The 27,796-nt window shown below is 40.3% G+C and overlaps 1 protein-coding gene across 2 annotated transcripts; it reads right to left on the reverse strand.

Annotated features, from left to right (window-relative positions):
* Positions 1-1,099: 1,099 nt before the first annotated feature.
* Positions 1,100-27,682, reverse strand: LOC137096982 (fatty-acid amide hydrolase 1-like). Of its 2 annotated transcripts, none has more exons than XM_067467903.1 (15): positions 27,422-27,682; positions 23,304-23,417; positions 21,227-21,370; positions 19,776-19,909; positions 18,331-18,537; positions 17,307-17,347; positions 15,005-15,129; positions 10,383-10,508; positions 8,680-8,777; positions 6,953-7,052; positions 6,068-6,108; positions 4,692-4,731; positions 3,136-3,244; positions 1,558-1,703; positions 1,100-1,444 (listed from the first exon to the last, which is right to left on the reverse strand). In XM_067467903.1, exons 1-15 carry the CDS (start codon positions 27,674-27,676, stop codon positions 1,316-1,318), a joined length of 1,809 nt encoding a protein of 602 aa, XP_067324004.1. In that variant the 5' UTR covers positions 27,677-27,682; the 3' UTR covers positions 1,100-1,315. The 2 variants fall into 2 exon arrangements, with proteins under 2 accessions (XP_067324004.1, XP_067324003.1); XM_067467902.1 differs by having other exon boundaries at positions 21,185-21,370.
* Between the last annotated feature and the right edge of the window lie 114 nt (positions 27,683-27,796).

The raw sequence follows: 27,796 nt of genomic DNA on the forward strand, positions 1-27,796 counted from the left end.
TTCATTCAGTCATTTCCAACTCTTCCTGACCTCATGGACCAGCCCCCTAGTTATGGAGAAATATGTGAAGACACTAGAGATTTAAAGCTAAGATGGGAAAAGCAAATATTTATACACAAGATAAAGACCTCCCTCATTGTACTTTTTTTAAAAAGAGGATTATAATTATCTTGGAGTGCAAATAAAACAGAGCAATACAACTGCATCGTAAAAACCAAAACCAAAACCAACATAAAGAAGTCATTGGAGCTTGAACAAAAGTGTCTGCAGAGGTAGAGGGAGGGAGACTTTGGATTCCTGTAACTGTGTCGGTTATTCATTTCCAAGCATAAACCTGTTTGCAGCATTTCAAAGGTTAATGTATTCCATGCCACCATGCGACTGATTCGTGCACTTTTGTCACTTTCAAGTGTGGGACAAAGGAAGTGGCCAAGGTTTCTACATTTGCTGGCTGTGATTCCCATGAACATCTTGGCTGTGCTCATCTCCATGGTGAATCAAGCCCTCCAATGCTTCCCATCAATACTTTTTTTCACCCCTTGATTTCTCTAGTAATAAAAAGCAGGTGTAGTTCGGTGACAGGAAAAGTAATCTGCCTCGAAAACGTCCCAGGAAAGAATCCTGTCTGAAAGGAAACATGATAGCCATGTATAAATATGTGAGAGGAAGTCATAGGGAAGAGGGAACATGCTTTTTTTTGTGCTGCCCTGGAGACTAGGACGCAGAACAATGGTTTCAAACTACAAGAAAGGAGATTCCATCTGAACATTAGGAAGAATTTCCTGACTTTGAGAGCTGTTCAGCAGTGGAACTCTCTGCCCCAGAATGTGGTGGAGGGTCCTTCTTTGGAGGCTTTTAAAAATAAGTTGGATGGCCATCTGTCGGGGGTGCTTTGAATGTGATTTTCCTGCTTCTTGGCAGGGGGTTGGATTGGATGGCCCGAGTCTCTTCCAACTCTATGATTCTATGAATCCCCAAATAACTCTTGCCTGTTAATGTCGATGTTCTGGACAGCCTAATGGTCTGGATGTGTTATGTAGTAGATTTCTATATGTCTGCTGGGAATGTTGGATAGGGATACTTCTACAATATCAGCAGCTGCAATGACTGTACACTCTTTAATGAAACACTTGCAGGTACAATGGGACCAATGCAACACACCCTTTCCATGTTCATGGCAGTCCCATAAAGTAAAGCACGAGGCAGAAAAGCATTTAGGCATTGAATCAAAATTTGGTCTGATGAAATAGTCTGTTATGGGTCTACTAAATCCAGAAGTCAGTTTCCCATTCTTCCGTTTCTAGCAAGTTTACACTCAATGTGTTCTTCTTTTTTCTGAGGTCAGTTTTTCTATTTCCTTCATGAACCGAAGGCACAGTTCTTCCTGCCATGGCAAAGCCACGCACTGGACGGTCACAGGGAGCCCCACGCCCCCTTGCACCGCCTGCAAGGATAAAACACAGGACAAGTAAGGATTTTGTGCTATACTTTTGATACAAAATGTCCAAGAAAAGCGGCTGACAGCCCTTACAAAGCACTAGATGACACAGGACGTACCTTGGCAAAGATTTTGTCCCACATATCGTTATAGTACCCTCTGAAGTTCTTCAGTTCCTCCTCATCTTCCTTTGTCACTGTTGTGACAGGAACCACTCCAGCAGGGAAATCCAAGTAGTTATACAACATAGTGTAAACGGCTGCCACTGGAATGACAAAACCTAATAGGTTACTAAGAGTTATTGATTCAGAAGAGCTGCCAAAGTAAACTTTTTTCCTGACAGCTTGCAATGTTTTTGTAATTACTGATATACTACTTTTGAGAAGGAAATGACTTTATAACCACAGTCTCCTCAAATTTCCATTACAAATCCAAAAGAATGTAATTTTTCCACACCCAGTTTATGGAAATACTGATAAGTGAAGTGCTTTAATCATGGTGTGATTTAAATTTGATTTGGTTATCTGCTTTGAACTGGATTATATGAGTCTCCACTGCCATATAATCTGGGACAAACAGATAATCTGGGATAAGATTCTGGGATATAGTGCAGTGTAGAGGGGGCCACAGACAAACCTCTACATTTTTTGGTTTGGCCTTTGTAGATTTTTCACTGATTTGATTAAAATGTTCTCTCTAGTAATCTCCAGTGCAACTCTATGCCCAGTCTCTGCTTGATGTTGATCATGGAGGAACTAAATATTCCCAGGCCCCTTCTACCTTGTCATATAAAATCCAGATCATCTGCTTTGAACTGGATTATATGGCAGTGTAAACTCATATAATCCAGTTCAAAGCAGATAATGTGGATTATCTGATTTGATAACCTGGATTATATGGCAGTGTAGAAAGGGCCCCAGTGAGGTGTTGTCTCAGGTAAAAAATAACACTGGACTTTTATTTTTCACTTTTGTGAAAGCCCTGTGCCCCTAACCTCAGCAAATATGGAGGGCAGACTATAGTCTGGATATATGATTCAAAGGCTGGCGCCAGTGGAGGGGGACGCCTCTAGGACTCCTAGAAAGGCAACATCTTCAAAACATTTCCAATCTCCCATAGGCAGAGGGGAATTCTTTTTTCCAACACAAAATTACTTAAAACATCTACTTGTGGAATACTGTTGCCTCCTAGGGGTCACTTTCTCCAAAACCGAATAGACAGAGCCTAAAGCCCAAGAAACCTCTAAGACCCAAAGACAAGAAAATCTTGAGACCCAAAGCACCTTTCTCCTGAAATGGCAACCTTACAATATAACTTAAAATTAATACCTAAACACAGCCATAACGTCTAGATTGCCCAATCCTGATCAACACAGAGCTAAGAAACATCTGATAGCATGGGGTACAATGTCACCAGTATACAGATGACATGATTTTCCTTGTTTCCTTACATCACTAGAGTTATAGATATCTCATCTCAGGGTTTGAATTGGGAAAAATAATTTTAAAGGTGTAACACCAAAGAGTTAAACAAAGAAAACAGCTGAAATTATAATGTTCCCGATGCATTCTGACATCTTTGTTCTGAGAAACTAGTCTCTGAAATTTCCCCCAAAGAAGTGTTTCACTTCTGACTTAGCATTCTAAAGATTTACAGTGCCCTCTGGAAATCTGATTTCACACATAATGTCCAAGTACTTGAAATTTTGCCAGGGTATCCAATCTTGTAAGCAGGAGACAGTGCGGGGCAAAGCAACACATCCAGCTGTAGTTTCTTCCACTCTGCAATAAATTTGTAGCAGTATTCCTAAGTAAGGAAGAATGGGAAAAGATAGCAAGATTTCAGTATTCATGTCTTAATTACACTGTTCCTTGACTAAACAATATACTATGCATGCAAGTCCCCTCATTCTATTATTGCAAAATTCACAGGATAAGCTGTCTACTGATATATAGAATGAATATCATATTATTCTGGTACTGGGCTAGTTGCCAGCTGCTTTTTGGGTTCAATTCAACATGCTGGATTTAATATTTAAAGTCCTAAAAAGCAAGACACCTGGCTATTAAAGGGACTCACCTGTTACATTATGAACCTGATTATATATGTTAAGATCTTCAGAAAAGGTCTTCTTCAAAATAACATCACATACATAGGTACACTGAAACTAGGGAGAACTTGTACAAATGCATCTATGTTGCTCCCAGACTTTTTATTCTCTCAGAAATATAAAGTTCCCTCTCTTGCTGCTTTAGTAAAGAGTATGAAGAAACTGTATTTTAAAATTGTATTGATGTTTGCTAATTATCATTTATTTCAATGGCTTCAATGGCCATTAACTTGGTGCTTTGTTTAATTAGGGATATCAGCATCTGCCTTAAGAGCATTTTAGTGGAGAATCACAATAAAATAAAAATATTGTGTTAGTGTTCTAAAAACCTCAAGACCCTAGGAACACCATTATTATTATTATTATTATTATTATTATTATTATTATTATTATGCGACAGCAGAATCAATGAAAAGCAACTGGAAAAGCTTACACGATATGAGGATTTAAAGACTGAACTGCAAAGACTATGGCACAAGACAGTAAAGGTGGTCCCAGTGGTGATCGGCACACTGGGTGCAGTGCCCAAAGACCTTGGCCTGCACTTAAAAAGAATTGGTGTTGACAAAATTACCATCTGTCAGCTGCAAAAGGCCACCCTACTTGGATCTGCAAGCATTATTTGCCAATACATCACATAGTCCTAGACACTTGGGAAGTGTCCAACGTGTGATCCAATACAAAAGCCAGCAGAGTGATCTTGTCTGATGTACTAATCTTGTTGTGTATCTAATAATAATAATAATAATAATAATACACATATAATAAAATACAATTATTTACAATTGAATACAAATACATAGATTAAAACAAAAAAGAATTTAAATGTAAAATTCACAGTTTAAAATTGACTGGGTAGGCCTACTGGAAAAGATAGGTCTTAAGTTCTGTTTTGAATGTTTGAGATGATGCAGAGCCATACTAATGCTAAAATGACTCTGGACTAGTTTTACTTAAGCATGTACCTATGAAATAAAGCACTCAGTAAGGTCTCTGTACATCAGTTTGCTCAGAATACACTTTTTAAAAAGGATGTTAAGTATAAAATAGAAAAGGCTGCGATCATTCTTTTGGACAAACCTAGACACTGATTAGGATTACTTAGACTGCAAATAGACTCAGGGCTCTTAAAATAAAATTTACCTCAATTTCAAAGTGAAGTTCCCAAAGTTCTTTCACAGATCTAAAATTTAAAAGAGAAGAAGGTAGTAACCTGGGAAAGGAATAGCATTGTCCTTCCATGTCCTGTCCAGTCTATATAGCTTTGCTCAACCTTAAGCTCTCCAAATGCATTAAGACTACAAGCCTCATCATCCCCACCTATTAATGAGAAGGCTGTCATCTGAACATTAGGAAGAACTTCCTGGCTGTGAGAGCCGTTCAGCAGTGGAACTCTCTGCCCAGGAGTGTGGTGAAGGCTCCTTCTTTGGAAGCTTTTAAACAGAGGCTGGATGGCCATCAGTCAGGGGTGCTTTGAATGCAATATTCCTGCTTCTTGGCAGGGGGTTGGACTGGATGGGCCACGAGGTCTCTTCCAACTCTATGATTCTATGATTCTATACACTAATAACAGATCTAGACACAATTTTGTCAAATGACTGCTGCTGGGTAACTGAGAAAGAAGTCAATAAGCCACTTGTAGGAATGAATCATTGGACGGGATGAATGGACACTTCAAACTTCTCATGTACACAAATATACCAAAGGTACAATAACTAACCCTGGGAATTGCCCTCTGTTCCTTAGAAAGATGAAGAGATTATGGGTGCATCTATACTGTAGAATCAATGTACTTTGACACCACTGTAACTGCCATGGCTCAATATCATGTCATCATGGGAAATGTAGTTTTACAAATAACAACAACACTAACAATGATAATAACAAAATTGAGGTCACTGAGGTCTCTGCCTCATACTGGGAATAAGTAGTAGGATGTTTATAAGCTATTTACTTCCTATTCAATTAGTTCTGGTGACAAAATTACCATTTGTCAGCTGAAAAAGGCCACCCTACTTGGATCTGCACGCATTATTCACCGATACATCACAGTTCTAGACATTTGGGAAGTGTCTGACGTGTGATCCAATACAACAGCCAGCTTAGTGATCTTGTTTGCTTCGTACTAATCTTGTTGTGTTTCAAATAATAATAATAATAATAATAATAATAATAATAATAACTTTATTCTTATATCCCATCACTATCTCCCCGGAGGGACTCGGGGCTGTTTACAGATGGCACAAAGTGCCTTAAAAAACATGAAAGTGAACACAATATAAAATACAACAAAATAAAACACATGCACATATAAAAACATCAATTCAAACTCAATCAAGCTGTGATCCTCTAACCATGGCCGAGATGTAAACATTGGAATAAAATAAGTCTTTAGCCTGCTCCCATCAAACTACAGCCCACAGGTTTCCACAGAATTGAGCCGTGGCAGTTAAAGTAAGCCAAACTGTGTGGATTCTACAGCGTAGATGCACCCTGAGTTTCCACCAAGAAGTCCTTACCTCTCTGTCATGCTTTCCAGAACTTTTGATGTACGAGGACTCTAAGGAAGTGAAAGAATCGACAGAACAGACTTTCAAATTAAAATAATATACTTTTTATAATATTATAAAATAATACTTTTGCATCAAAGTGTGTCTAGCCAAGAAAAGTAATTTGAGATGGGGCTTTCCCCAGTCCATGAAGCAGACAAGGCCTCAGTAATTGACTCAAGTTTGTTTGTCCCAATCCTATCTACTGCAGACTACAGAATAATCAATACGATAGTCAGAGCCAGGAGCGCTCATATTTCTGCACTTCACCTTCTCCCAAATGAACCCATTATTTTTTGCACAATGACAAATGTGCATTCGAGTATAAGCCAAGTTTTTCAGCCCTTTTTTAGGCTAAAAAAGCCCCTGGAAGGATACGTAAGCACATTTACATTGAAGAAGATTAGAATAATGATTTAATCAGAGTTGGACAATCTTATCGTAAATTACAGTTATATGTAAATATTCAAAAACATTTAACCTACTGATGCCTCAATTAATGTAATTTTATTGTTATCTATTTTTATTTTGAAATTTACCAGTAGCTGCTGCATTTCCCACCCTTGGCTTATACTCAAGTCAATACATTTTCCCAGTTTTTTGTGGTAAAATTAGGTGCCTTGGCTTATATTTGGGTCAGCTTACATTCGAGTATATACAGGTAATTATTTTATTTATATTTAAATTAATTTACATTGCTTTATTTTGCCCTGATTTATGCTCATTATTAGCCGCCTTGAGTCCCAAGGTAAAAAAATAAACAATAACTCTCCTCAGTTCACACCCTTGCAGTGTGCTCCTCATATGATGCTTGTACAGCAAGTTAGGAAAGGTCAGTGAGAAAATAAGCCTTACTATTGGTCTGCTGATCCAGCTTAGGAGGCGTTGTATCCAGTTAGGTAATTTGGCCAAGAGCAAGAAATCCTTTATTGAAGGATCCACCAATTCTCCTTTGCTGAAAAACAACCAAGACCATTCATTATATAATCGTCACAATAATTATCATTTTAACCACCAGTATTCTGGCACCAAGACTTTGACAATTGCAAGGGGCATATTATAACAGGATTATCAACTATCTGAACTCCTCAAGGACTCCCATGCGTGAGTATTGGGACTCAGTAATGTGTAACTTCATCTCTTGTCTCTATTTCATTCTATTCTTGTAACCCAGATAAAGTGAACCCCCAGTGGCGCAGTGGGTTAAACCGCTGAACTGCTGAACTTGATGACCAAAAGGTCGGTTGTTTAAATCCAGAGAGCAGATGAGCTCCCACTGTTAGCCCCAGCTTCTGCCAACCTAGCAGTTCGAAAACATGCAAATGTGCAATCAATAGGTACTTTTTTTTTGTCGTGTTAGGAGCGACCTGAGAAACTGCAAGTCGCTTCTGGTGTGAGAGAATTGGCTGTCTGCAAGGACGTTGCCCAGGGGATGCCTGGATGATTTTTTGATGTTTTATCATCCTTGTGGGAGGCTTCTCTCATGACCTTGCATGAGGAGCTGGAGCTGATAGAGGGACCAATATTTTTCACAATGAAAGACAGTACAAATGAGTAATTTGTATCTTTTCTTAGCTTCCATATCTTCCCCAATGTATAAAGCAAGGGAGGGTCATAAGCAAGGTTTAGACACACAATTGTAATACACCACTGAATGTAATGCACATCTCTATTTTGGCTAAGCAATTTAGCCAAAAAGGTGCGCATAATAATAATAATAATAATAATAATAATAATAATAATACATATGCATTAAAACCAATAATACATATGCATTAAAACCAATCCCACCTTATTCTTTTGCATTACATCTGAGTAAATGTGGTAGTTACAGAGATGCACCTAAGGATCCAATCCAGGATTCCAGTGAACAATCTTAAGCTCATATTCATTTCTTTTATTGTCAGTTACCATCTTCATTTACACAGCCATCGCTCTTTCTTATTTTTCTCATTAGGATAAAATCCCTGCTTTTTGAACATAAGCCTTCCTCTTTGGTATACTTCCCCTGATATCAACAACACAAGCATTCTAGCTCACCGTTAAACATGCAAGCAGACAGGAGTTTTTTCTCCCACCCTGGACATGCCACAGATATATAAACCTCACTTGCCTAGTTTCCAACAGACCTCACAACCTCTGTGGATGCCTGCCATAGATGTAGGTGAAAGGTCAGGAGGGAATGCTTCTGGAACATGGCCCAGAAAACTCACAGCAACCCAATTAAAATTTTACTTGAGATAGCATCTTAAGGGTCTTTTCTAGATCACAAGAGATGCAGGGTGTCTAAGAAAGCTGCGTTAACCTTAATTTGCAGAAAAATATTATGTGTTTAGTACAATTTTGCTTCATCTACAACAGCCTAGAAATCACTGTTAAGCCACAGGCATGACAATTCAGAGGTTAGAAGTATCAGAGTAAATAGCTTTTTCGCATCCAAACATTGTGAGCCTGCCTCTTCCTGCAATGGAGGTGGTAGGAAAATGGAGCAGTAAGAATGGAAGAAGCAAATTTCTTTACACAGAGTCCTATCATCTCCTCTGTCTTATAGAACATTAGGATTTAGGTAACACGGTACTTACAAGTGTTCTAGGTAGGTGGTATAGCCATCAGCAGAGATGCCCCTTGAGCAAAGCTTATACACAAAGTAGTCCATATTAATGGGCTCAAAGGGAACCAGCTGGAGAAAGAATTACACAAACAAATCTAGATGAAAATAATTATTTCTGTAAAATGCCATTGTGAAGATAAGACATAATTTGCCCTGGTAATGATATCTACAAAGATTTTCAAGTTGTTCCATGAAATGGACCCAAGTCATAACTATTCAGCGCAGGCTCTGGCATTTCAGAGACATAGAATTATTATTAGCTCAGCCGCCACACATCCTCTGGTGATGGCATCAACAGATACAGAGAAAAGGTAAAGGTTTCCCCTAACATTAAGTCTAGTTGTATCCAACTCTGGGGGTGGTGCTCAGCTCTATTTCTAAGCCAAAGAGCCAGCATTGTCTGTAGATGCCTCCTAGGTCATGTGGCCAGCATGACTGCATGGAGTGCTGTTACCTTCCCGCCAAAGCGGTACCTATTAATCTACTCACATTTGTATGTTTTCGAACTGCTAGGTTGGCAGAAGCTGGGGCTAAAAACAGGAGCTCATCCCGCTCCCCAAATTCAAACCACTGACCTTTTGGTCAGCAAGTTCAGCAGCTCAGCAGTTTAACCTGCTGCATCAGCGGGGGTCCCTAACAGATATTTATGTCAAATATAGCAATTCTAGAATGTGTGTACTCTTGGATATTTAAAATTTACATGCACATCCTTTCCCACAATACTAAAAGGATATATGGCAAAAGCCTACAGATTATTTCTTCAAGGCATCTGCCACAAGAAGGTACAACAGTATCCAAATTGAATACTCATTGGATTTACACCTTGTAACAATACGGTGCCTGGAAATAATCTGAGCTCAGAGAACATAAATAAAGTGTGTTGTTGTTGTTGTTGTTGTTATGCTTTTAACTGCCTGCTCACGAACCCCTGCTCTCAAGGTGCCCTTAAAATTATATCCTCCAATCACAATACTGCATACAGTTACTAAAATATAAAATGAACACCAAATTATCAGAGAATGAATCATGTAATACAAAACAACTATTCTTCTTTGTCTTCTCTAGGCTTTGCTGTCTCCTCGTGATGTGGCCAAAGTACTTCAACTTTGTCTCTAGTATCCTTCCCTCAATGAGCAGTTGGGCTTTATTTCCTGGAGGATGGACTGGTTGGATCTTCTCGCAGTCCAAGTGGAAGGTAAAAAGAAGAGGGGCCGACCAAGGGCAAGATGGATGGATGGTATCCTTGAAGTGACTGGACTGACCTTGAAGGAGCTGGGGGTGGTGACGGCCGACAGGGAGCTCTGGCGTGGGCTGGTCCATGAGGTCACAAAGAGTCGGAGACGACTGAACGAATGAACAACAACATTCTTCTTTGAGCACATCAGTGATGCATCAGTATAAGGGACTACAGACAGTCAATTGTTGGGTCTTTAAAATGCCCCTGTAATGAAATGTTTTTTATTTTTTTCAGCATCTGGAGTTCCCACCATCATTTGTTTCATGTTGTGATGTTATCACCATTTTTGTCTGTTTTTATCCCATACTAGGCTTTTTTGTTTGTTTTTTATCTCATTCTAGTATCACCTAATTCAACATATTTCATAATGGGCTGCTTTCAAGCCAAATTCTAACATGTATAGTAGAAAGTGGTGAGTTGAAATGGAGGACACATACCACATGGCCAGCCTTTTCCAGAAGCTCCTTGGTTTCCAGTATAGCTCTTTTCATGGAAGGGGTTGGCATAATAAATGAGTCCGTGACATAGTACCCTATTCGGAGGGGATGAGAGCTAGAGTACACCTAGAGCCGTGAGGGAAGGGAAGAAAAGAATTTCAAAGTGATCAGAACACATACAAATGCTATTGGAATCTGCATGGATCAGCCAGCAGGCTGGGTGAGCATGGGTGTGTCTACATTGCAAAATAATGCAGTTTGACTCACTTCAACTGTCATGGCTCAATGCTTTCGAATCATGGGAGTTGTAGTTCTCCAAGGTCTTCAGAATTCCTTGCCAAAGAGTGCTGGTGTCTTATCTAACTCCAGATCCCAGGATTCCATAGCACTGAGTTGTCGCGGTTATAGTGATATTAAACTGCATTAATTCTACAGTGGAGATGCACCCTATGTGAGACAGAATTCATGAAAATCCATGGCAGAACTTGGAGAAATTACGCTTTTGAAATACAGCTCCCAGATTCCCTCATCCAGCCTAGGTCACACTAGTTGGGGAAATTTTGGAGGTTGTATGGATGTGCATTTGTAGAGAAATGTTTATTATAAAGTGTTTATTATAATGTGTTTATATCGGTATTTGTGTTTTACATTGGTGTATGGCCTAGCTGTGAGAGATAGGTTGCCATGGAGACAAGGCAGCAGAGGAGGTGGGCGGAGCTTAGAGAGAAAAAGGTTTGAAAGTGACAGTTAAGTTTCAGTCAGGAGGAAGAGACCCTGAGAAGAGTAGCAGAGTCAGATAGGACTCTGGGAGAGTAGCAGAGTCAGGAAGGACTCTGAGAAAGTAGCTCAGTCAGGAGGAAGAGACCCTGAGAGAGTGCAGAGTCAGTTAGGGGCTCTGTGGAGTGAAGCAGTGTAGAGACAGTTAGTTTTTAGTGTGTTCGTGAATATTTCTTCAGCAAGGGAGCTGAAGGTGAAACCTCGTTAGATTACTTTGAGGAAAAAGAATTTAACAGAGGGGTTTTAGGATCGCCAGTAGTGGAAGACTGGAGATCAGTGGTTTGATCCGGTATAGGACAAACAGTGAGAATATTCACAACAGGGAACACTGAAAGAATAAAGCGCTTCACTAAAGAAAGAGTTTATAAGTTGTAACATCTAAAGCCTGAATTGTATCTCAACCAAGCCATATTGTAACCATCAAGCATATGCCAAGCTCAACATCTTCATATTGAAACAATACGCTTTGTTTAACAATAAACTTGTTCTCTTTGTTATGTTAAAACTGCCTCATCTCCATTGATTTTATGTTCGGTGCATTCCACTCTACCAAAGTTACCTCACAACGCAAACAGAGACTAAATAGAGACTTTAAGACCAGCGTCTCTATACATATTGGTGGCAGTTTAATTTAGTATTCTCGGAACTCCTTACAATTTATGGTGGCATTCGGTGGCATTAATACTTCTTCGCAGCATTTATATGTATGCATTTCTTGAATTATATTTCCACCTTTCTCCTAAAATGAGATTGAAAGTGCCTTACAATAAATTTAAAAGATCAAGCTAAAATGTTAATCTACAAAAGTTAAAAAAAAAAAACAACAACAATGCTATTAAAAAGCATGATTAAAAACACTTTAAAACAAATTTGGCACATTTTAAATTCATATCCAAGCTTTCTTCCAAGCAGAATTCAAAGTGACTTACAAATTTAAAACAGAGCATCTGAAGCAATATGAAGTATAGAATTTGAAAAAGGCTAAATCATCCACCATTTTTTAAACGTGTCAGAAGCGATCTAAGAATATACTGCAAGTCGCTTCTGGTGTAAGAGAATCAGCCATCTACAGAGACGTTACCCAGGGGGCAACCCTATGTGTTACCTGTCAGAGTTTTTAAGTTAGTCATTTCTTAAGTAGAAATAAGAAAATGTAAGTAAATGTAAGGATCAAGCCCAAGCATGCTGTGAGGATGAAGAATAAAACCACCTGGTTAGTCTTATCTAATTTACAGCCAGGGTACAGCAGTTGTAAAGGTACTAAAGTAGTACAAAGCTTCTGTTTTGTTGAGAGTTGGTGTTGAAGGAGTTGCATTGATTGAGAGAAGAGCTGCAAAGTTCCAGAAGAAGGAGAAAGCCTTTTGCAAGTAAGGTTTCAACTTTACCTACTTGGGAGTGCCTGGCAGAAAGGATAAAGAAGAGTCCCAGTATTCTGCTGTATTGTAAATATTCCTTTGTATAAAGCTACTACAAAGACAATTGCTGTATGTCTACTCCTTAAACCAGAGGGGGAGAGCTTCTGCTGAAAAGGAGGTTGTTTCTGTTGCCTCATACAGAACCTTTTTAATTCCACCGCAACATTACCATCCTTTGGGAGACTTCTCTCATGTCCCCACATGGGAAGCTGGGGCTGAAAGACGGAAGCTCACCCCATCTCGCGGATTCAAACCACTGACCTTCAGGTCTTCAGGTCAGCAGTTCAGCCAGCACAAAGGTTTAAACCAGAGGTCCTCAAACTTTTTAAATAGAGGGGCAGGTCACAGTCCCTCAAACTGCTGGAGGGCCGGATTATAATTTGAAAAAAAAAATGAATGAATTCCTATGCACACTGCACATATCTTATTTATAGTACAAAAACACAAATACAATACAATAATTAAAATGAAGAACAATTTTAACAAATATAAACTTATGAGTATTCAATGGGAAGTGTGGGCCTGCTTTTGGCTTATGAGATAGGATTGTTGTTGTTGTGTGCTTTCAAGTCAAATCAAAACATTTATTTCGGTCATTGACCAGCACAGGAAATAGTGTCACATTTCCATACAAACCCGGCACGCCTGGCACATTAAAAATATAAATATAACTACTAAAAACACAATATGGGTGAGGGAGCAGAAGGGGAAACAGGGTGAAAACATACAATGCCCAGATCCATCACCAAATTGTAGATTCAGGGAAGAAGATTACTGGACACACAGTTGACTTTTGGAACTAGTCATTCCCTGGCGGATTTTGTATGCTGCTGCACAGAACTTTGCAACACTGTAGGTTGTAGCTGAATTAGTATCTGCAAGTAGCAGGGAGGTATAAAATTGTCCTGAATGGCCTGGGTGCTTGTCTATCAGAGGTAAGATAAGCCTGGCACGGATATCCCTGTAGAACGGGCACTGAAGGAGCACGTGTTCTATTGTTTCTACATGACCCGAGTCACAGGGGCAGAGTCTCTCTGGGAAAGGGATCTTCCGGTAGCGGCCTTCGAGTACAGCTGATGGGAGAGCATGGCATCGGGCCAGGGTGAAAGCCCTTCGATGAATAGGAACCTCTAAGTATGTTAAATATGCCATAGGGGAGGCAAGGTATCTGCTGTCTTCACTGATAAGGAAGGTTGGAGCCAAGGCCAGATCTAGTTGGCGCTCTGTGTCTGTGATACGTTGTTTAATAAGTGCTTTGGCTTGATTGTAATCCATAGCTAATAGTAGACCTGGAGAAAATCCCAACGAGGAGATTTTGGATGCTACCGCCTGCTTCCATGTGGATTGGAAGTCATCCTCCATGGTTAGTGGGGCAAGGCCAAGGGGTGCACGGGACAGTCTGAGCCAGAGGTTGAGTATGGCCACCCACACCCTGGCCTCCACTCTTATAAAACCCGTCTCTAGTCGCAGGGTGGCATTAGAAACGCATTTAGGTACCTGCAAGGCCGATCTCAGAAACTTGGACTGAACCACCTCTAATGGGGCAAAAATGGGGAAGGGGCCCAGCTGAGCACCATACAAGAATTGGGCTAATGACTTGGCTTCAAACAGCTTGAGCGCTGCCGGTGTGAAGTGGCCCCCTCTTGTCCTGAGATATTTAAGAATGGCAATTGAGCTCCCCTGCGCGGTGTTGGATACTTGATCCCCATGAGCTCTTCTGCTACCATTAGATTGGAAAACTACACCTAGATATTTGAAGGATGTAACTTGTTCAATTTTATGACCATCTATGCTCCAAGAGTAAGTCCTGGGCCTATTAGCGAAAGCATGATTTTGGTTTTATTGTAATTGAGTTGGAGCTTTCAAGTCATTTCAGACTTAGGTTGACCCTGAGCGAGGGCTGGGTAAATGACCTTGGAGGGCCATATCTGGCCCCCGGGCCTTAGTTTGAGGACCCCTGGTTTAAACCATTGTGCCACCACAGCTCTTATCCATTACATTAAGACACTGCTTTTAACATACTGGATTTAAAAACAATGTAAAAGTACATCTCAAAAACAGTACATGTTTTGTCTACCCTGGTCAATTAAGTCTGTTGAAACATGATAATCTTTGCTTGCTGGCCAAAAAACAAAACAAACAAACAAACAAAAAAAACACCAGAAAGGGTGGAAATTGGACCTCCATTAAGGCATTCCATAGCTCTCCACAAATGCTTTTCCCCCACCCAAACAGATAGCAACAAGAAATCAAACAAGCACCTGCAGTGCTGGGCAACAATATTTATTTTGTTCTCTGGTTATCAGTAAGAAAACAACGTTATCACAAATGGCACAGCCATCAAAAGAGAAGGCAGAGAGATTTCTTGAACACTTTACTCCTTTCTCTACATTTTCTACTTCGAGTACCTACACAATCAAGATGTCTTACCTGCTCATTGAAGGGAAGAGGTGGCACCTTGGGATCCAGGCGGAACATTTCCTCACACAGCAGAGCTCTCAGACAAAGAGCAAGGCTCTCAACATCCCTTGCCATAGGTCCTACGGCTGCAACAACTAGGATCAAGAAAAGAATGGTAGTTTTCATAATCTGATCTTTCAGACTCAGGAAACATTTTTGGGAGAAGTAAGAAGTTATGTTTACAACAAGAATCAACAAAGCTCGGGGCCCAGAAAAGATTACTTTTTGCTTATATGGAGGACTTGGCCATGGTGATCCATGCCTTGGTTACATCGCATTTAGACTACTGTAATGGGCTCTACGTGGGGCTGCCCCTGAAGAGTGTTCGGAAACTTCAATTAGTTCAGAGATCTGCAGCCAGGTTATTGACAGGTGCAGGACTCAGGGAGTGTACTATCTCCCTGCTAAAGCAACTGCACTGGCTGCCAATTCCTTTCCGGGCCTAATTCAAGGTGCTGGTTTTAGCCTTTAAAGCCCTAAACAGTTCAGACCCTACTTACCTATCTGACCACATCTCCTTATATCAATCCGCCTGAATGTTATGATCTTCCGGAGAGGCCTTTCTCTCATTGCCACCACCATTACAAATACTATTGGTGGTGGTGATGATGGAGCGGACCTTCTTGGTGGCTGCCCCAACTCTTTGGAACTTCCTCCCCAAGGAGCTTAAAACAGCGCCCTCCCTGACATCTTTTAAAAAGCAGCTAAAAACCTTCCTATTCACCAGGCCCGTAGCCAGGATTTCGATTCGGGGGGGGGAGGGGGGGGGCTGAGTCTGAGTGAAAGAGGGTCTACCCTAGCAAACCTTTTGTATCGTTACCCCAATACCCCCATGCATATGGGATATATTGAGTATGGTGATCAGATCATGATATGAATAAACATAACAGTTTAAATAATGCACCAGTAAGGCCTTTTTGCGAACCACCATGAGAATTTGGGGGGGGGGTGAAGCCCCTCAAGCCCCCCAACCCCCGGCTACATGCCTGCTATTCACACAAACTATTAATGACGATACTTAATTTGGAAGAACAGGAAGGCTAACTTTCAGAGAGTCATGTTAAGTTACCATCTGTATTAATGATTTCCCTGCAGCAACTGTATTTGTTAAATGTTTTTGAAAAATGTTTATAATTAATTGTAAAGTTGGTTTTATAGGTTATTATATATATGCTGACTTGTATTGTTTTTAAAATGTTGTAAGCCACTTTGGATCCTGTTTAGGGAGAAAAGCGGGATACAAATAAAGAATTATTATTTGAAATACAAGATTAGTACACAACAAACAATGTCACTCTGCTGGCTGTTGTATTGGATCACAAATCAGATATTATTATTATTATTATTATTATTATCTTCCCAAACATTAATTTTTTACTATTATCGCTCCAAATCATTTCTGAGGGAATTTGGTAGCCACATTACAAAAATTACAATTATAATTTAACAAGTCCTGATCTCAAAGCGGAAAACAACCTAATGTGCCATTTACTTCTTAGAAGAGCTGAGTGATGCTGGCAGCTACAGCATAAAAAGTAATTTTCTGAAATCCCCACCACTACCCCTCATATGTAGCAAATCAAAATGATTTGAAAAAGAGACAAATCAGATGTTTGTGCACCAGATATTTGAGACAACAACTTTCCTTGCCATCTAAAACTGTCCTACGTGAATGTCACATATTCATTGTTGATATCAATTCAAAACTGAAACCTTAAAAATGTCTTTAATAATTAAATATGGCAAAGGAGATTGTGGAAGAACCTATGTGCACCCCACAGGGATGTGGAAGATGCAATGCCCGGTCAGAGACCTTCTAACCCAGGCGTGGGCAAACTTGAGCTCTCTAGGTGTTTTGGACTTAAACTCCCACAATTCCTAATGGACTCAGGCCCTTTCCTTTTCCCCCTCAGCCGCTTAAGGAAGGGGCTTGAGGCTGTTAGGAATTGTAGGAGTTGAAGTCCAAAACACCTGGAGGGCCCAAGTTTGCCCATGCCTGTTCTAACCCCTTACCACCACAACTGTTTCATTTTCATAAACCACTGCAGAATTACATATCAATATGATAGCACATTGTTTAGAAACCAAGCAAATCAAATAAATATACTAATTGAAAACTCATTCCAACATGAGCAATGTGTGTGAATGTTGTGGTAGTGCTGGTAGGAGGATGATATAATCATTAATGTGTAGACCAGCTGAGGAGTAAGACTTCCACAATGCTGATTATCTATCAACTAGTCTTTCCACTTTATTCAGACAAAATACATACCTGATTTCTGCCCACCAAGGACTCGTATGACTCCTCTCTTGCTGTAAAGATAACCAAAATAAGAAAGGAAAGCAGTAATAGTATGTTGTCTAACCCTCATGCTGAACTATGAGTCATTCGTAAGTTGGATGTTTGTAACTCGGTGACTGCCCGCATATAAAAATTCAACTTAAGAACAAACGGACTGAATTTATCTTGTTTGTAACTTGGAGCCTGCCTGTATTGTACCTTTTAATGCCTACTGTTCTTTTCTTTAGTGGTTCTGCTTAAACTGCTTTTAAATCTATTGATAGTTTAACTATATTTTTGAACATTTGTATTTTTAACATTTTAACTTTTGTAGGCTACATTTAATCACAAGACTGAGGACAAGAGGGATATAAATGCACACAATGTAAGTTGAACATCCCTTATCCACAATTCCAAAATCTGAAATGCTCCAAAACCAAAACAGTGTTCCCTCACTACTTTGTGGTTCGCTTTTCATGGACTTGCTGTTTCACAGTTTAAAAAAAAGTAATTTAAGTAGCGAGGGAACATTGAGCAGAAATGAGAGAGAGAAAGGCACCTCATTGCCGTTTCTTGACACTGCTTGGGCCCTGTGAAGCCTCCGCCACCTCCTCAATCACTCCAGAAGTGGCGGCAAAACGAGGAGGAAGAGGAAGGTAAAGAGGGTGAGAGAGGGGGCGTCCCTACTTCACAGAATTTCACTTATCATGCGTGGTCCTGGAATGTAACATCCACAATAAGTCAGGGAACACTGTATACGGTATTTGCAAATACAGTGCTTCAAAATACGAAAAAATAAATCCAAAATCTAAATCATTTCTGGTCAAATAAGGGATACTCAACTTGTTGTTGTTGATATTATCATCATCATCATCAACAACAACAATAACAGTATTTATAGTGTTGACTTGTAAAGTTCCCATTCATTCATTAAGTCTAGTCTAGTTGGGACAGATAATGGGATATTTCTCCTTAACCTGGCACTATCATTTAAGGACCTAATTTGGCTGAGTACCTTATTCGGTCGCCTGTAGTTTTGAGTCCAGAAATCCCACAGAAGCCAGATGGAATACGGATGCTGCCTCCTATATCTGTGCCGATGCCCAAGATTGATCCACCACTTTTAATAAGAGAGGCCTCTCCTCCTGAAGAACCACCTGGGGTTTTGGTGTGATCCAGAGGATGCACTGTCTGGCCAAAGATTACGTTGCTACAGTCATAGCTGAAAATAAAGAAAAGACAGCCAATAAAACAGACACAGATCACCCCAAATCTTTCAAATAGAGGTCTGGCATACAATTTCAACCACCCCCTGCCTTCAGCAACCCTGTAAATTGCTTGGGAAGAGAAATCTTTATCTTGCTGAGGGACCAGAGAAGCTCCAACTACCCAAAACCCCTGCTTTCACTCTATTCCCCACTAGTGGGAGAAATTCCCCCATCTATCACAACCATTTGCCTGTCTAATTGAATAGTGATAGGCCATTGATATGGGTCCAGCTTGATACAAAAAGCACACCAGCTCCAAGATTTAAGGCTGCTCCCTGTCACTGCCTTAGGTCTTTCAAGGAGGTGTAATCTCCTGGTCTTTTATTTAAACATGGCAAATATAGCCACAAGCTGGCTGTATTGCTGGGTATTGTGAGGGGGGGGGGGGGAGATGAAGGGAAAACAGCTATGGTGACTGGGAAGCCAAAAGGAACTGTTTTCGAACTTCCAATTGAGCATGTAGAGTCTATCTCCTTTCGTACACCACGAAAACAATAACTACTCATTGTATTTCTTGGATGAGGTGGAGTGAGGATGGAGAGATGATTACCAGAATAAAAATGACCACTTTCCAAAATAAAAGATGTGCATGCTCAAAAAAATTAAATATCATTGAAAGGAGTACAGTATAAATTGTTCCTTGGTAGTATGGGAAACATGCAGTTCTCCAAGGTGTTATTGGGTTGCTATTCTCATCAGTCTACATTTCCTTAACCAATGGGAGGGATCATGGGAGTTGTAATCTAGGTTCTCCCTCAATTTTCCATGAAGCATTTGATTGTTATTCCAAAGCTAGTTTCAGTATATGAGAGACGTGGGCTAACAGTCAACAAGCTGATTTTTGCAGAGCTAACACAACCATTTGCCTTGTCCAATTGTCATCACCATAATGTCAAGTGTTTTCATGCTTTTACACACTACAAAGGTGGACTCTAGAAGCTCCATTGTAAGCCAGACAGGGGCCAGATTATGGCATCCAGTTACATATATTGTGCTTTATCTCCCTGGAAACAATTGAAGCTTTGTTCTAAGCAGTATTTGTAAATCTGCTTCGTATCTCCATAAACAAGGGCCTTCAAACAAGTTGCTGGATAGAATTTGGACAGAAATTATTCATAGTTAGTAAACAGAAAGTTGCATTCTGAGTATCTATGTAGAAATCCATATATACAGCAGTTAAGGAAAGATTTACCTCATCAAAGACTGAGGGACATTGGTTTTTACAAATGGAATTGCTCCTTGATGTTTCAACACCTGGACTACAACAGCATCTTCCGTAGCTGGATGGTTGAGACGCTTCACAAAACCCAAAGTAGAGTCAAGGCCCTGGAAAAAATAAAAAGAGATGATTCATATTCCCTGTGGAAACTTTATGTATTATGCAACAATCCTGATCATAATATAAGAGAACATCACAAACAACACAGTAATCATAAATAACATGCAACTCCCATAACCTGTGCACAAAATAGTTTCATTTCATTTTATATTCAGGTCAGGGACATACGTAGGAATGTTTACCATGTGACATTCCTCCAGTTCACCAAAATGTTCACATTAGCAAAACAAGATTAATATCTTATATGTTCTTGTGATTAATTATGTAAAAAATATTATCACATTGTGAATTACTTTGTTACATTTCAAACATACGAAGTAAAAGAAGGAAATATATTTTAAAAACGCATTTCATTATGATGCATATATCTCTTATTTGTTTGCCATACTTTTGAATAGATCAAAATAATTTTGAATATGAATTGATTACTAATATTCTTGAAACCCATGGACAATTGTTTCCCAAAATAAAGTTAATCTCAACTGCACATAGCATGACTAAATGATTGAAAATATATACCAGCAGACTAATCAAGGAAACAATTTTGTTAAGTGTCAAATCCACAACTGTACAGATTTTTCTCAAATGTTTCCAGAATAGTGAGGCTTTGCATGATTTGACATGACAAGATGACATATCATAGGGTGGGAAAAGGACTTTATGATTGAGTTCACTAAGCCATAATAACACATTTCTCTGCTTCAATCTATTTATAAAAAAAAAATGAAATGAAATTTCATGAAAAAAGAATGAAGAAAGGGTATAGGGTTTGGGATCTAGCATCTCAGAGGGACTGGAAATTGCCATTTAGGGTAATTTATAAGATCTCTTAACTAATTGCACTTAGATGATAGATCCCAAGCTCCACATCTATCCTTTGTTTTTGTTACAAAAGTGGATAGTGTCATACTATAACGCCAATCCCACCCACTTCCCTTGGTTCTCAACTTTAGTTTTTCTTGGGAATGTGTGTACGGTTTACCTTTGAAAAAGCATTCTTGTTCCAGGTTTTGGCCAATATATCTAGACACTCCATGCTAAAATGTTCTCAAGACACCTTAGTGCCCATAAAACAGTGGTTCTCAACCTGTGGGTCCCCAGGTATTTTGGCCTACAACTTCTAGAAATTCAAGCCAGTTTACCAGCTGTTAGGACTTCTGGGAGTTGAAGGCCAAAATATCTGGGGACCCACAGGTTGAGAACCATTGCCATAAAGCATGCAAACCATTAAGCAACTCCATGCCGAAATCATGCTTTGTTACATGAATGTGAAGCAACCTGCCCATGGTCCATTCTGGCTGTACCTTGCAGTCAATTGAATCCTTTATACTGACAGGTACTCCATAAAGCAAACCCTTCTTTCCTTGACTTTTCACTTGCAGAAGTTGTGATTCACTGTCTTCAATATAATCAGTCAAACAGTTGACATCTTCAGTCACTTTCAAAGCCTGTGGAAAGCAGGAAAAGGAAGCAAGTTAAGCAAGACAGCTATAGTGGAAATATCGTGGAAGACAATGGTATATTGAGGAAACAGTACAGTGTCACAGTTGTGTTGTCTATTTTCCAAAAATACCTTATGGGTTAAAAGTTTATTTATGATTTGCATTTGCTGAATATGTGTCTTAGAATCAAATTTAATTGGGAACGTATGGCCTTGGGATGTGGGATGCCTTGACCTGGACAGGTCCCAGTCTTGATTATCAAATTTGGCCATTATTCACCATATGGTGATCTGGCTAGTGACTATTTGTTTAATGGTTTAGTTAGTCTATTAGTCACTTGATTGGGTGACCTGGCCAGTATCCTCTTGTTCATAGCTGGCCAGTGTTTACTTGTTTAATGGGTTCAGATAGACCAGAGTTTCTCAAACCATGTTCCCCCAGATGTTTTGGACTTCAGCTCCAACAATTCCAAACAGCTAGTAAGCTGGCTGGGATTTCTGGAACCTGAAGTCCAAAACACCTGGAGGAGCAGAGTTTGAGAAACACTGAGGCAGACCATCATTTACCTGACTGGGTACACTGGCTAGCATCTACTTGTTTAATGCTTTGTGTAGCCCAATTAAAGACATACACTGAGATTAGCCCAATCAATTAAGACAAAGTACTTAGGCAACTGAAGTGCCTAAGGGTCCTTCCACACAGCCATATAACCCAAAATAACAAAGCAGACAATTCCACAATATTTGCTTTGAACTGAGTTATCTGAGTCCACACTGCCATATATTCCAGTTCAAAGCAGAAAATGTGGGATTTTATTCAGCTGTGTGGAAGGGGCCCAAGTTAGCTTTAAGCTGAAGTTCACAATTGATTTATTTAAAACTTTTCTATCCCGATCTTCTCTACCTCCGTAGAGGGACTCAGACCGGCTTACAACAAAAATTCAATGCTAACACTAAAATCTAAAATATCATACATCAACATTAAAATTAATCAATACATATAGGATAAATTACATAACAGCCATTTGCCAAGATAAAATCATATCAACTCAGTCTATATATTGTGGTTAGTAATTTTGGTCAATTGCCAGTCTCAGACATCATTCTGCAAAAGCTTCGTTCCACAGCCAAGTTTTCACTAGCTTCCTAAAGGTCAGGAGGGAGGGGACAGATCTAATTTCATTCGGGAGGGAATGCCATAGCCGAGGAGCCACCACAGAAAAGGCCCTGTCTCTTGTTCCTACCAGACGCACCTGCGAAGGTGGCGGGACCGAGAGCAGGTCCTCTCCAGACGATCTTAATGCAGACTTAGGTCAATGCTATAGGATGCGATTAGGGCATATCTTTCTGTCAGACTAACTGAGACGGACTTGCTATGTTCCCAACAGACTAACTGAGACAGACTTGCTATGTTCATGTGCTTGCTTTGATGTCTTGCTTGTTTTTCAATAAAATCTTGTATCACTTGTATGTTTATTGTCTTTGAATATCGAAAGAACCCTTTGCCTTTGGCAAAACAGCAGCTATCTCAAACACCAGATTCTGGAGGCATACACCAACAGAGACATGTTGCCCAACAGCGCTATGTGTCACTCCCTAAGATACCTTGCTAGGAAGTAGGATTTGACTGGCACTCCACTTGGCTTCTGTTCATGTCATAGTGGGTGGGGTAAAATGTCACCTTATCCTTTGCCTCAGAGATCAAAAATGATTTGAGTGAGCACTGAGATACGTCAATTGTAAGCCAAGACACAAACTGATGGCACTATATAAATATACAGTACAGAAGCATCTCAAAATAAACATTTTCAAAGGCATTTCCCCTGGATTAATGTGGATGTTCTTTGTTCAAGAACAAGGACAGGGTTCACACTGACTATTGTTGGCCTTTTCCACTTACTTCACAGTATTTGTTTGCTTGTTCAGAAGCCATCTCTCACCTTGTCCATGTAAGTATAGAGAACACTTTCAGGCGAAAGCAAACCATCCCTGAGTTTCCTACAGAGTTCAGGCAGGCTCAAAGACAAGATTGATTCTGGTCGGTGGTTTGGATTCTGAATGAGAGAAAGAAATTGTCCATGCATTAACTAAAGCTCCCAGTGATCAAATAACTCTGCCCACCCTGGTTGCTTATACCACAAGTGCCATGTGTCTATGTTTCTTTTGAGAGAGCAGAGCTGAGGACACAGAATTAGGAAATGCTGTTGCATAAACTGATTCAAAGTTGTTTGATTTGCATCTGAAGAGTCTGGTCTTGGATTTCATTTCTCATTGAACCCTAAAATGAGAACAGGAACAGCCTGTTTTGGAAGAGCCCTTGGGAGGCTGCACAAAACAAAGTCATTCAAGATAACCATCTTAGGTTTCAGGTTGCCACACTATTTTAAAATTAATCATATAACTAAGAACAAACGCATATAACTGGGAGGTTGCACAAAACAAAGTCATTCAAGATAACCATCTTAGGTTTCAGGTTGCCACACTATTTTAAAATTAACCATATAACTAAGAACAAACGCATATAACTGGGAGGTTGCACAAAACAAAGTCATTCAAGATAACCATCTTAGGTTTCAGGTTGCCACACTATTTTAAAATTAACCATATAACTAAGAACAAACGCATATAACTGGGAAAAATGCACCATCTTTCTCTCTTTTTAGCTCAAAGCATTGAACCATGTTAAAGTGGTGTCAAACTGCACCTGTGGATAAAGATTCTCAACCTGTGGCAGAACAGGTTAAACCACTGAGCTGCTCAACTTGCTGACTGAAAGGTTGGCCATTTGAATCTGGGGAGCGGGATGAGCTCCCGCTGTTAGCCCCAACTTCTGCCAACCTAGCAGTTCAAAAACATGCAAATGTGAGTAGATCAATAGGTACCACTTCTGTGGGAAGGTTACAGCGCTCCATGCAGTCATGCCAGCCACGTGACCTTAGAGGTGTCTACGGATAATGCCAGCTCTTCAGCTTAGAAATGAAGATGAGTAACACCCCCAGAGTCGTTCACGACTAGACTGAATGTCAAGGTAAAACCTTTATCTTATTGTAACTGGACCCAGTTTGACAACTGACTTGAAGAAATAATAGCTGACTACTAAGCCTAGCCATCCATAATTTAATGAACCCTCTAAATATTCACATATTCAAAACATCTGAAAATGATTTCAGTTCATTTGATTGCAGGTGCTTGTTGTTGTTCATTTGTTCAGTTGCTTCCGACGCTTTGTGACCTCATGAACCAGCCCACGACAGAGCTCCCTGTCGGCCGTCACCACCCCCAGCTCCTTCAAGGTCAATCCAGTTACTTCAAGGATGCAATCCATCCATCTTGCTCTTGGTCGGCCCCTCTTTCTTTTTCCTTCCATTTCCCCTCCATTTTCCTTCCATTTTGCAGATGCTATTTGGTTACAAAAAGTCATTCTGCTTCTTCAATAATGAAATGATCTCATCAAATGAAGAATTATTTTATTCTGTTCTTTTGTTTGCAACCATCCACCAGTAAATATCTCCAGACTCTGGGCATGTTTAACCTGCAGAAGAGAAGGCTGAGAGGAGACATGATGATAGCCATGTATAAATAGATGAGATGAAGTCATAGGGAGGAGGGAGCAAGCTTGTTTTCGGCTGCCCAGGAGACTAGGACATGGAACAATGGCTTCAAACTACAGAAAAGGAGATTCCACCTGAACATGAGGAAGAACTTCCTAACTATGAGAGCTGTTCCGCAGTGGAACTTTCTGTCTCCGAATGTGGTGGAAGCTCCTTCTTTGGAGGATTTTAAACAGAGGCTGGATGGCCATCTGTCGCTTTGAATACGATTTTCCTGCTTCTTGGCAGGCGGTTGGACTGGATGGTCCACGAGGTCTCTTCCAACTCTACAATTCTACAATATGATTCTATGAAATGTGTGTGCACTGCAACATGCTGTGTACATCTTACTGCTTCTCTGCTCCATTTCCCAAAAATATGGACTTTTTCTGACAGTGACATCTAAAAATCATTGTAGGAGTACAGTAACTATGTAATACAATTAATAGTTAGTGAATGTTAGATCAAGACCGACAGCACTAGGGCTCAAAGTCTCTTTGACCAGGAAGCTGGTTTCGTCATAGGGCAGGACCAGGTCTATTGGTTTGAAGTTACTGAACAATAGATTTCAACTGAACTTTAGAAGGCACAATTTGACAGGAAGAGTGGAACTTATTTTATTCCAATGCTTACAAGCCCGGCCATGCCACCAGTAATTTACCACCACAGTTAGAGGACCGCATCTTGACTGAGTCTGAATTGATGTTTTTATATGTGCATGTGTTTTATTTTACTGTATTTTATATTGTGTTCACTTTTATGTTTGTTTTTAGGCACTCTATGCCATCTGTAACCCGCCCCGAGCCCCTTCAGGGAGATGGTGGTGGGATAAAAGAATAAAGTTGTTGTTATCATCATCATCATCATTATTATTATCTGAAACACAACAAGATTAGTACACAGCAAACAAGATCACTAAGCTGGCTGTTGTATTGGATCACATGTCAGACACTTTCCAACTGTCTAGGACTGTGTGATGTATCGGCAAATAATGCAGGCAGATCCAAGTAGGTGGCCTTTTGCAGCTGACAGATGGTAATTTTGTCAGCAGAACTAACTGAATGGGAAGTAAATGACTTATAAATGTCCTACTACTTATTCTCAGTGACCTCAATTTTGTTATTATTATTGTTAGTGTTGTTGTTGTTATTTGTAAAACTACATTTCTCATGATGCATAGTATTGAGCCATGGCAATTACAGTGGTGTCAAAATGTGATGATGATGATGATGATGATGATTAGATTAAGATTTCTGTACCATTAAATTATGGAACACGATTTTGTCCTGGGTGATAAAAGCCATTTGCTAACTGGTTCTGTCATAAAAACATGGGAAAACTGGTTTGTTGTGAGTTTTTTGGGCTGTCTGGCCATGTTCCAGAAGCATTCTCTCCTGATGTTTCACCCACATCTATGGCAGGCATTCTCAGAGGTCGAGGGGTCGGTCAAAGGTTGGCCCCTCAACCTTTGGCATGACAAACACAATACATGCATGCCACTGGTACACAAACTTTGCTTGTTTTAACAACAAACTATTAATCTTTCATCTGTTTTGTGTATTTTATATGTATTTTATAGAAATACGTTTTAATATGTATCTTTTATAGAAATACATTTTAATATGTGGTATTTGTGGTATTTTTACAATGTTTATGTGTTTTTATTATTGTCCTTGCAGTTGTATTGCACAAGCCTCCGTCTCACCCCTTAATTTGGAAATGCCACTATGCTTGGCTACTGGTTGTTGTTTGATGAATTCAGTTTGTAATTATGTTATGATGTTTGTATATGCATTTTATTGTTATATTTCATCTCTGTTGACTGGGCTTGGTCCCCATGTTAGTCGTCGCGAGTCCCTTCAGGGAAATGGTGGCAGGATACAAAAATAAAATTGTTGTTACTATTATTATTAAGTAACCCACCTCGAGGAGAGGTGGGTAAGAAATAAAATTATGATTACGGAATTGCCTGTGAAAAAGTAGCCCATGTAGTTCAAGACTGTGACTTGCAGACTTTAGGTTTGTGGATGTGAGCATGTGGAAAGTGCCAACTGTGACCCCAAAAAGCCCTTTTTAATGTAAACCAATACCAAGGACATGGGCAATTCTGCCAGATCACGTATGTTTTTTGATGTTCTACCATCCTTGTGAGAGGCTTCTCTCATGTCTCCGCACGGGGAGCTGGAGCTCACAGAGGGAGCTCATCCGCACTCTCTCCGGATTCGAACTTGTCGCTCTTCGGTCCGGTTGGCACAAGGGTTTAACCCACCTTAGGCGAAGCACTAGAGCTCTCTAGCTGAGGCTGCATTGAACAGTGTAAGAATAAATGCAGTCTGATCCTATTTGAACTGCCAGAGATGTTGCAGCTTTGCAAGGGCTGGAGCCCCCTCTACCCATGGACAATTCCTAGGATCCCACAGGAGGACGGAGGCATGGCAGTTCAAATGGGGCCAAGCTGCTCTCCGCACCTGCTCCGTGAACCTCCGCGCCGCCGCCCCCATCCGCTCCAGGGCGCCTTCCCGCCTCTGCCGGGCCTCCTGGATCTTCCTCCGGATCTTCCTCCGCCGCTGCCATCTCAGCCACAGGAGCGTGGCGGCCGAGCAGCAGAGCAGCGCTGAGAGGAGGCCGACGACACTCATCCTGCTGGTCTCCCGGTTTCCCTCTCCTTCCTCCCTCCTAGTAGGGCTCTTCCCCTTTAAGAGTAGGGCGGGGGGCGGAGCCATTGAGCCACCCACCTGCCTTCCGGCGCCCGCATCCCAGCGGCCAAGATTGAATCCCACGCTGCAGAATTGATGCAGGGCGTTCTCCTTTAGCACTCTTGCCACTGTTCTAGAGAAAAAAAA

This window comes from Anolis sagrei, chromosome 4, assembly GCF_037176765.1.
Source record: "Anolis sagrei isolate rAnoSag1 chromosome 4, rAnoSag1.mat, whole genome shotgun sequence".
In the NCBI taxonomy this organism is placed as follows: Eukaryota; Metazoa; Chordata; class Lepidosauria; order Squamata; family Dactyloidae; genus Anolis; species Anolis sagrei.